Below are 9,519 nucleotides of genomic sequence, written 5' to 3'. Positions count from 1 at the left end.
GGGTGACGCCCTCGCCCCACCCCTGAGCCCGCCCCTGCATGCCCAAGCCCTGGCCGCTGGGAGGCGGTGCTGCCGGCGGGGCCGGAGCTGAGGGCCGGCCAGCCGTGCCGGCTTGGGACCAATGACGGACGTCTCCAGGCCTGCCCGAAGGCCGCACCTGGGGGACCTCAAACCGTGCAAACACAGGGTGACCCCGCCGCCGGCTGGTGGCGATTGGGGGCAGCTCTAGGGTCGGAGTCCACCTCAAGCCCCCGCACCTGACAAAGGAGCCCTGCCACTCCCTGCGGTAAGTGCTCCCCACCAGCGCCCTCCTCAACCTGGGCTGGGGCCCTGAATCCTGCAGCTCCGTGCATGGGGTGTGGGGGAAGAGGGGGGTACCAGGGTCAGGCCTAGTGGGGCACCCAGTCCAGTTGGAAGCAGTACGTGGAGATAGCTGATGGGACAGAATTAAAAAGGTGGCTTTGGGCCCAGGGAAGGAGCTGCGGGGGTGGGTGTCAGGGCATAGAAGGGTTTCTAGCATTCTTAATTTCCAGAGTCTTCCCTGGAAGCCCTCCATCAAGATGCCCAGCCCTCTCCCAGTGTCCCAGGTGACCCCTGCACACAGCTGGAGTAGGCACAGGTACCACATGCCCTGGTGCACGCACACAGACACACATATGTCCACGGGCCAGGCCCCCACAGCTTGCCCCAATAGGTAGAGGAAGACAGGCACATGGCGTGGACTGAGCAGGGGTTAGGGTTAGCCAAGGCCATCAGAGTGTGTGGAGGGGAATGTCCACTACATGAGAGAGTCTTGGAAACTGAGGCCCAATGAGGGGTCCCTGAGAGCTGGACAGCAGGGGGGTGGATAGGGGAGGCAAAGGGGGAGAAAAGGAAGGGGGAAAGCCACAGGAAAGGGGGGGAGGCGTGGCCACCAGCACCTAGGCCTCAGAAGGTGGAGGTGGGGGGAGGGTCTAGGGATGGACCCTTGGGCACCTGATGAGGCCTGGTGCCCCAGTCCAGCTGAACAAGGGCCACCAGCCCGCTGCTGCCCCCAGTGTGGACTTGGCAGAGAATTGTCCCCCAAGGCCAGGGGGGGACACACATACATAACACAGGCCTGCAGCCCCCACCTCCCCTCCACTCAGACATGGACCCCCTCAGTTCAGCCCACCCTAATGTCCCTGATGCACCCCCTAACACAAGAGCAGAAGTAGCTAGGCTGAGGGGAAATCCAGCCAAGTGGAACAAGACCCAGATCACGGGCCGGTCCCGCTGCCAAGTCAGGGGGTACTGGGTGGGGGGTGGGGCTGCAGATAGATGTGGTATCAGGTTGTTGGGGTGGAGGAGTCGCTGACACTGGAATATGTGGTCCCCCAGCAGGTCTATCGGCATCTGGCTGGCCCAGGAGCTCCCCAAGCCAGCAGTCCCCCCTCCCCAGGTGGGAGCTGCCTTACCAAGCTTGCCACAGGAATGAGGTCCGGCCGTCAGACAGGAGGGCGCAGGCAGTCAGGAGTCAAGGCAGGTGGCAGTCTGCAGGAAGCACAGGCAGACAGTGTGTAGCCACATCACCCAGGCTTGAGGAGTAGACCCTTTCCAACAGGGCTGCCCCCTCAACCTTGCCTCCCCCTGAGATCTCAGGCAGATTCGGGCACACACATAGTATGTGCATACACGTGTACTCTTCTCACGGGACATGGGTGTATATCTGTGCAGACAGCGGCCACATGAGCACGTGTGCACTCACCAGGACATAGACACATACAGATACAGACTTCAGGGGCACAGAGAACACATACACAGAGACACAGAGAACAAGCATGTGCATACATGTGCTCAGAAAGATGGAGACACAGGCCCAGGGGCACAACACAGACATGCATGTTTACATGAGACTCACACAGAGAGTGACACGCAGACATGAGGAGTAACACCATGAACAGGCACAAAGGCAGCAGACACAATAACATGACATGCACATACACACACACTTCACAGATAGTGGGACATACTGCCCACTGCCCATGAGGCCTATTCCCAAGGGGAAGGGAGCCTCCCTGTTCTCCACCCACCACCCAGGATAGCAGGCCCAACTCACAGAAGTGGAGGAAATAACCAGCAAGCTGGCCCCTGTAGTGCCCGGCCGGTTCTCCCTCTCCACCCATCTCCCCCCGCAGATAGGGGGCAGGTGGGCTACCCAGGAGCGCAGGGTAGAGACCAGCAGAGCTGGGAGAGGGCTCAGTGCCCACTGGGTCACTCGAAGTGCTTGGCCGCTCTAAGTGCTTGGCCACTTGGAGGCTGGGAAGGCCACCGAACAGGTGGCTTGAGACTGTCCCTCCCCCCTAACTCAGTCCTGGCTGAGAGCAACTGACCTCTGCAGAGTGGAATTGGAGAACCCTCCCCATCCCCACCTGTAGAGGAATCCTGGGATGAAGGCCCCAGAGCAGCAGGATGGGTTGGGGTGTCCCAGAGGGGCCCAGAGTCACATTCCAGAAAGTAAAACCTAGGTAGCACCCCATCTTCTTCCACCAGCACCCCAACACTAGACAGAGGCAGGGACCTGGAGCCCTGGAAGCCCCACAGAGAAGGAGCAGAGAGGAATGGTTGAGGGCAGGGCCACAGGCCAGGTTGGGGAGCTCAGGTCCCTGTTGCTCCCAACCTAGTGTGTCCAGGAATGGGGGGCTGGTGCTACAGGGCAGCTCTGCCCTCCCATATGGCCCCGCACTACCCTATGGGTTTTGGAGGGCTCAAGTGGGGGCCAGCACAAAGACCTCCCTACTGACACGAGGGCCAGGCTGACCTCAGCAGAGGCTGCCCCTCCCAGTCCCAGCCGAGGGCCCCAGGCCCCCTTCACCCCACTCTCCCCTGCAGCCCCCTTCTGCACCAGCTCTGACTTCCTCCTGGGCCCAGAGACTGCCACCTGGGGACACACATCTGTGAGCATGGCCCAACCTGACCACCTACCTGACCAGACCAAAGTCAAACTCAGAGGGCCGGCTCCAGGCCACAACACAGCTCAGCACCGTGTGGACCAGGCCCAGCAGACAGGCCGCTGGTCAGGGGATGTTCTATCCCAGCCCAGCAGTCTGGGCGCCCGGCAGCTGGGCACTCAACCCTCCTCTCCAAGCTCAGCTAGGCCAGCAGCTCAGGGAGAATGGAGGGGCTGCCCCAACTGGCCCCCCAGGCCGAGGCTCTGAAGCTTTGAGGAGAGAGCCAGGCCCGCCCAGCCAACACAAACAGGCCTGTGGTGTAAGCCTTCCTGTGGCTGCCCAGGAGGGCCCCTCATCTGTCCTGCAGACCCCACCATGGGGGCGGGGCACCCACACACAAAGGAGCAGGGACTGGGGGCCCTATAAACCCACCTAAACTGTCTCCCGGAGCTCCAGGGGGCAGCCCCCTCCCATAGGGCCCCTTCCTGTGCCCCCTCAGGTACTGCCCCCCCCCCAGCCACAAGGGGTAAATACAAGGGATACAATTAGGTCCCCACCTGTACTGTAGTGTGAACCCCCATCACAGGGCAGCCCTTCCCACAGACCTTAGAATCCAGGGTGCAGGCTGCGGGTGGCCATGACAGTGACATTTCCAAATGCCACCAGCCAGACCTGTCCACAGGGTCACTGGATGCGTCTGCCAAGCTGCTCTTGCAGCCTGTGAGCCCACCCACATGTCCTGGAGACAGGAGCCCCAGGGGGCGCACCTGGTGATCCAGCATGGGAGGGGGTAGGAGTGACAGTCGACCCTGGCAGCCATTTCCTGGCCCTGGGAACAGGCAACTGCGCTTGTGACCCTGGGAGAACACATCTGTCCAAAGCCGGTGGGCGGACCCAGCTGGGAGCCAGGCCAGAGGGCAGGGGGCAGGGCAAGGCTGGGAAGAGACCAGGCCCAGGCACTCAGGGCAGGGCTCCATCCCCCTCCCACCAAAGGGTCACACCCAAGGCCTCCATGGGTCTTGTCCTGTGAACAGCTTCACCTTTGGGGAAACCGAGAAGGAATCCCAGCCCAGTGCTCTGCCTCAGGCCACCCTACACACTTCCAGGGGACAGACAGCCTGTCTGCAGAAGAGGAGGGGTCGGTGGCCTGGAAGTGGAGTCTCTAACTTCCCCTGTTCTTTGCCCTGACTTGACCTGGCTCACACCGGAACTGTGGTCAGCCTCAGCTCATTCCTCCTCTCCCCCCTTATGGGCCCAAAGAGCTCTTCTTGGAAAACCAGCACGGCCACCACCCAACCTAAGCCCCAAGCCCTCTCCCACCACGGCCCCTCCCACCACCACGCAGGGAACGTGACCACCCCGGGCAGGGGGGCCATGCTTACACTGCTCCGGCTCAACCCAGGGGGCGGAGCAAGTGCCCCAGGACCCTTTGCTCAGCCATGGGGCTGACCCACATGTTGGGGATATGCACTCGTGAGGGACCGTCCACACACACGCTGACTCCCCCTCTGGAAATCAGGGAGCTGGAGGGAGGAGCTAGGGAAGAGGAGGCCACCCGCCCCCAAATCGGCACTCCCTCACTCCGAGCTCCTGGAATTCCAGGAATGTTAGCTTGGCCCGGCGGGGTCTGGGCGGCCGCTCACACCGCTCCACGAAAACAAGGGGCCCGGCGGCGCAAGGGTGGGGCCACTGGCCCCACCCCCAGGAAACCTCCGGCCCCTGCCCTCCAGGGTCCACCCTGCTCAGGTCCCGACTCACCTCCTGGCCTCCTGCAGCCGCTTCTGGAGGGACCCGAGGCCACTGTGACTCAAGGCCCCTCTCTTGCCCTCCAGGCAGGGACAGGATGTGCAGTCAGCCAGCCCGCAGGGGAGGCGGCCGGGAAGGGAAGTGGACACAGCTCGTGGCTCCGCATCTGGACGCAGCCAGGGCAGCAAATGTCCCTGGGGAGGCTGCCCAGAGCCCAGGTCGGGGGAAGGGAAGTCTCTGGGAGGCAGCAGCACCGGCCAGCCCCACAGGACTCAGGGGACCCCAGGCTCTCCCCGATACCCAACTAAGTGCTTAGGGAACTGAAGGCCAATGTTTAGAGTGAGGGTCTGCCGGTCTGGGACCCACTTACTGGGGACAGCAGGGCCTATTTTCCACTCGGCACCCCTGAGGGCCAGAGCCCTCTTTGGGGCGGGGGGTCAGCCAGCCCGGTTCCCAGGCTCTAATCCTCTCTACCCCCAGCACCTCCAGGCCCTAAGCCACACCAGTCACCTTCCCAACCCTGCATGGGCAGCCTCCAGGTAACTCTCGCTCACACGCAGGTTGGCCATGGAAGATCCTATGTCTGGAAGGTTCGCTCAGGAGACTCCCCCTTTTCCCAGACCATCCTCAGACACCCTCAGGGCTGCCCTGCCCGCCTGGCCAGCTGCTGGGCCCCTGCCGACGTCGCTTCCAGTGGCCTTCCCGGGATGGGATGGTGGCTCCCGCAGACCCCGGCGGATCGACGAGCCGCTGGGCGGGCAGGAGCCGCCGGGCCAGCCCGCCGTCCGATCGATCGCGGCCCCGCAAGCCCACCGGGGGTCCAACTTGGCCCTGCAGCCTCCGGGAGCTGCAGGTAATGACCGGACAGGGACCATTACGAGTGGGGCCAGAGTAAGGGGGAGGCGGCCAGGGCGGTGCCCCCCCCGAGGGGTCGGCCGAGGGTGGGACTCAGATACCCCAGACCCAACTGGGGAGCGCCGGGAAGACCAGGGGCGCCCCGAAGGCATCCGCCCGCCTCAGCCTCTCTTGGCCCGCGAAACCCCGGTCCCGCTCGACCCGCCACTTGTTGCAGCGACTCTGATCGGGCTCCGCGCTAGGGCTCGAACTCATGCGCCCCGATCTCTGCTCCGTCCCGACCGGCGCGGGGCTCCGCAAGCCGCGGGACCTCGGCTGCACTCCTAGGAAGGGCGGGGAAAGGGAGGTGCGGCGGTACCTGCGCGCGCCGCCTGCTCCCGGCTCCTCCGCGCCCACCGCGCGCCTGTCACTCACCGGGACACGAGAAACGCGAATCGCGCCGCCGACCGTTATGGCCACTTTCGGCCGCCGTCGCATGGAATGTACCAAGACTTCGAATGGGGGTGTGTGGTGCCGACTGCTCTCTGGCGCCGCCTGGCGCCGGGGGCGGGGCGGAGACGGTCCCCCCGCGTCTGTGGACGCGCCCGAGGCGGGGTCTGCATTATTAAGGCAGCCGAAGCGGGCCAGAGTCGCTATTGCGACTGGTAGTCCGACGTCGTACCGTACCGGCTTCTTAGTGCCACCGCCATGATCATCCCCGTGCGCTGCTTCACCTGTGGCAAGATCGTCGGCAACAAGTGGGAGGCCTACCTGGGGCTGCTGCAAGCCGAGTACACCGAGGGGTGAGCGCCGGGCCGCTAGCCGCCGGCAGGAACCGTTCCGCGGGCCTGTAGCGCCGGGCCTGCTAGGGGGTCGGGGTCGGCCGGGGTCGGGCGCCCAGCCTGCAAGGGACTCGAGTTTGGCCTAGGTGGGGTGGGGACTCCAGTTCGGCTGGAGTCGGCTGCGGGCCCGGCCTACAGGTCGCTCGGGCTTTGCCGGGGTCGGGTGACGTGGGTTCGGCCGGGGCCTGGCTGGTGCTCTGCTGGGGTCGGGCAGGCGCCCAGCTTTAAGGGATTCGGGCTGGGACTTGGCTGTGGTCCAGCCTGGCTAGGGCCTTAGGCTCGGCAGAGGTCGGGTGGGGGCACGGTCTCCCATCTGGCCCTGCCCCTAGTTCCAGCCCTCCATGTGGAGTGGCCACAGCTGTGGGTCTTTCTGGGGATCCTGGCATAGGTGGCTTAGGCAGGGGGAGTGGCTACCCTGAAGGGGGTCCTCCTGCTAGGGGCTGAGTGCACGTTGGGAGGGCTGGTGTCCACAGGGTGCCCTAGCTGAGACAGGACCCAGGCAAGGCCAGTGCAGTGGTGCCTGTTATGGCTTTGGGGGCCCCCCGGGCGTCAGACCACAGTGGGAAACTGGAGGGAGGGCAGAGTGCAGCCACACTGGCGAGGGGGCGGGGGGGACCTGCTGTCTTGGATGCCTTTCTTGGCCAAGCCCCTCCAACCGTCATGCTGTTTGGGAGCCCTAGAGCCAGCAGCATGGGACAGGGGTGGGGACAGAACATGGCTTGTAAAGTGACCAATCTTGGCACTGTGGGATGGAGACTGGGCAAATTCCTGGTTGGTCCAGCTCTTGGCTGTAACAGTAGAGCTGGAGGTGGGAGACCACCTAGCCTCACGCTCCACTTCCACCCCCAACCCCCAGGGACGCCTTGGATGCTCTGGGCCTGAAGCGATACTGCTGCCGCCGCATGCTGCTGGCCCACGTGGACCTCATTGAAAAGCTGCTTAACTACGCGCCCCTGGAGAAGTGACCGTACTGCCCGCAACGCCACATCTTGCCTATACAGCACAAGCAGGCAGGGGAAGCCCAAGATGGAGGTCTCGGAGGAAGCCCCCAATAAAGCTCTTTGCTGAACCACTGAAGAGTCTCAAGTGGCTGCCTGGGACTCTCGCTGTCTCCTGCCCTACGTTGTCCTGAGCCAGGACTTTGAGAGGGTCCCCATAGCATCCACTGGGAGGCCAGGTGACTCTCAGCAAATTAAGATCCAGTTGAGGAGGGCTCCTGAATGGCGGCCTATCGGTGCAGAGGACATCTTCTGGAGAGAACTGGCCGGTGGCCAGACAGAATCTTAGGGACGAAGCTGGCTGGGTACTCAGGAACTAGGCCCCGCCCCCTTCCCCAGCCCTGGTTCCGTTGGGGTGCTGCCTTCACCCCCACCTTTCCCTGTGGCTGTGACTGGCAGCAGTCCCTGCTCCACCCTGGCCCCCATTCATGGTGCAGAAGATACTCCGGGAATCTGGCAAGTCCAGGCCACCCTGACAGGGCTGCTCCCCCCTGCACCAACCACAGGAGCAGCCATGCGGAGTGCGGAGGTGTGTGTGGATGGGTGTGTTGTTGACCACCCTGCCGGATCCCAAACCTGAGTAACACACAAGTGGAAGAGTGGCAGTCGTTTCTAGAAACTTTTACTGAGCACCATGGTAGGTGCGGTGCTGGGGTGGGAGACAAGGCTGTGACAGCCCTGCTGCTGCATAGGACATCCTAGCGGGAGGTGTCAAGGGTCAGTGGGGAGGCCTCACTGGGCGTGGGGTTGGGTAGAATAACGCTGAGCCATTGGGCACATGCCCCTGGCAATATCCCCGCCAGGCCAGCCTTAGCCGCAGCCAGGAAATGGCCACAATCACCCACAGCCCCTGAGAGGGGGCAGCCTTGGGGCAGGGGTGGCTTTTCTTCTAGAGGCAGAGCAGGGGGGCCCTTCCCCAGCCCAGGGCTTTGGTGTGCAGCAAAAGGCACTTGAAGCTATAAAAGGGGTGGTCCCCAGGCAGCGCTGCTTAATGTGGAAGGGCTGAATGGGGGGTGTCAGTAGTATCCGCTCATGAGTCCAGAGTGGGGCAAGGCCTCAGTAGTGCTCCAGCTTCAAACTCTTGTACAAACAGCAGGTGAAGATCATCCCGAAGACCTGGAGAGTGGGCAGTCAGTACACAGGTGGGGGCTGAGCAGGGGCCTCCACCCCCAGGCAGAGCACACAGGCCATGCCGATGCCCACAGGCAGGCAGGCACCCCATACAGACCCCTGTCCTTGGCCGCACGCACCTGCACACAGGCAATGCCAATGCCCACAGCCCCGATGACCCGCAGGTGGTCCTGGATGAAGGTCTCCAGCTTGGTGATGCAGCCGCCCTGGGGGTGGGGCAGGGTGCTCAGCATGGGCTGGCCCAGAGTGTTGGCCCAGGGCCCAGGGCCACTAGCAGACTTACCTCCACCTTATAGATGTTGGAGGCGTGGTCCCGATGGCCACAGCCCTCCACCACTGTCTTGCAGCAGCTGTCAGGGACCAGGCGGCGACCCGCCTCACCAGAGCGGACCCACTCACTGTCTTGCCAGTCCCTGGAGTTGTTGCTGCCACAGCAGTGGAACTAGAGTGGGGGCACAGGATGGGCTGAACCCCCACGGAGGCGGTCCCCAGATGCACATGCACCCATCACCCCTGCCAGGGTCTGGGGGGCCTGCTCCACTGGCTCATTCCCCCAGGGGGCCCACCTCCTGCTGCAGCTTGTCCACGGCACTGGTCACCCCCTCATGGCCAGGCTGATGATACCGTTTGGTCATGGTGTCCTTCAGGTTCTCCTTCAGTTCTGAGTTCAGCTAGGGGGCACAGGGTCACAGTCCAAGACCTGCCCCTGCTACCCCCACCCCACCCAGGGGCAGAAAGGTCAGCTCAGGGGAAGGGGGGAATCATGTGTCCATGAGCCTGTTGCTATCTGCATCCCCATGTCTGCACGTCCCCCTGTGGGCAGGTCTCTGTCCCAAAGGGAAGGCCTGCCTCCTATCACCACAGTGTCCTCAGTTCCAGCAGCCTGCAGGGCAAGTGTCTGTCCCAGCATGCATGCTGCTGTGTGAACATGTCCCTGTGTGTCTGTGAGTGACGGAGTGCGATTTCCTGGCTTTTCTATTGCATGTCAACAACTCCCACCAAGCGACAGAGAGGCCTGTATAACATGGGACAGGGGTGGGGACAGAACATGGCTTGTAA

General features: G+C 63.3%; 3 protein-coding genes across 11 annotated transcripts in view; 1 reads left to right on the top strand and 2 right to left on the bottom strand.

Annotated features, from left to right (window-relative positions):
• TSPAN4 (tetraspanin 4) overlaps positions 1–5,898 on the bottom strand; it is a 14,724-nt gene extending 8,826 nt beyond the window's left edge. Inside the window, exons 1-2 of one of the 4 annotated variants that reach the window (XM_045290458.1) lie at positions 5,869–5,898; positions 1,437–1,512 (exon numbers count right to left, since the gene is read on the bottom strand). The gene's annotated coding sequence lies outside the window, so the exon portion shown is untranslated. Of the gene's footprint in view, positions 1–1,436; positions 1,513–3,514; positions 3,580–3,676; positions 3,770–4,667; positions 5,099–5,868 lie in introns of those variants that run through there. The other 3 variants (XM_013008465.2, XM_045290457.1, XM_045290459.1) reach the window with 3 other exon arrangements.
• Positions 85–7,405, top strand: POLR2L (RNA polymerase II, I and III subunit L). 5 transcript variants are annotated; one of them, XM_045290462.1, is made up of 4 exons: positions 85–286; positions 534–619; positions 5,276–5,508; positions 7,188–7,272. In XM_045290462.1, exons 2-4 carry the CDS (start codon positions 561–563, stop codon positions 7,211–7,213), a joined length of 318 nt encoding a protein of 105 aa, XP_045146397.1. In that variant the 5' UTR covers positions 85–286; positions 534–560; the 3' UTR covers positions 7,214–7,272. The 5 variants fall into 5 exon arrangements, with proteins under 5 accessions (XP_045146397.1, XP_045146395.1, XP_045146398.1 ...); XM_045290460.1 differs by having other exon boundaries at positions 5,216–5,508; XM_045290463.1 differs by lacking the exon at positions 534–619 and having other exon boundaries at positions 89–286; positions 7,188–7,405.
• A 529-nt stretch (positions 7,406–7,934) lies between these two features.
• The window catches only part of CD151 (CD151 molecule (Raph blood group)), a 4,488-nt gene continuing 2,903 nt past the window's right edge, over positions 7,935–9,519 (bottom strand). For both annotated transcript variants that reach the window (XM_004717172.2, XM_045290456.1), the window contains exons 6-9: positions 9,027–9,131; positions 8,744–8,902; positions 8,580–8,666; positions 7,935–8,445 (exon numbers count right to left, since the gene is read on the bottom strand). In XM_004717172.2, coding sequence (XP_004717229.1) covers positions 8,386–8,445; positions 8,580–8,666; positions 8,744–8,902; positions 9,027–9,131 — 411 coding nt within the window. In that variant the 3' untranslated portion in view covers positions 7,935–8,385. The remainder of the gene's footprint in view (positions 8,446–8,579; positions 8,667–8,743; positions 8,903–9,026; positions 9,132–9,519) is intronic.

Source organism: Echinops telfairi, unplaced genomic scaffold (assembly GCF_000313985.2).
Source record: "Echinops telfairi isolate 266 unplaced genomic scaffold, ASM31398v2 ScPeMD7_37;HRSCAF=141, whole genome shotgun sequence".
Classification (NCBI taxonomy): Eukaryota; Metazoa; Chordata; class Mammalia; order Afrosoricida; family Tenrecidae; genus Echinops; species Echinops telfairi.
This window is presented reverse-complemented; position numbering and strand designations above follow the sequence as displayed.

Coding starts and splice junctions, on each gene's coding strand:
- POLR2L (XM_045290460.1), top strand. CDS start 561: ATGCCCAGCCCTCTCCCAGTGTCCCAGGTGACCCCTGCACACAGCTGG. Junction 620..5,215: donor CACAGCTGGAGTAGGCACAG/GTACCACATGCC, acceptor GCTCACACGCAG/GTTGGCCATGGAAGATCCTA. Junction 5,509..7,187: donor GCAGCCTCCGGGAGCTGCAG/GTAATGACCGGA, acceptor CCCAACCCCCAG/GGACGCCTTGGATGCTCTGG.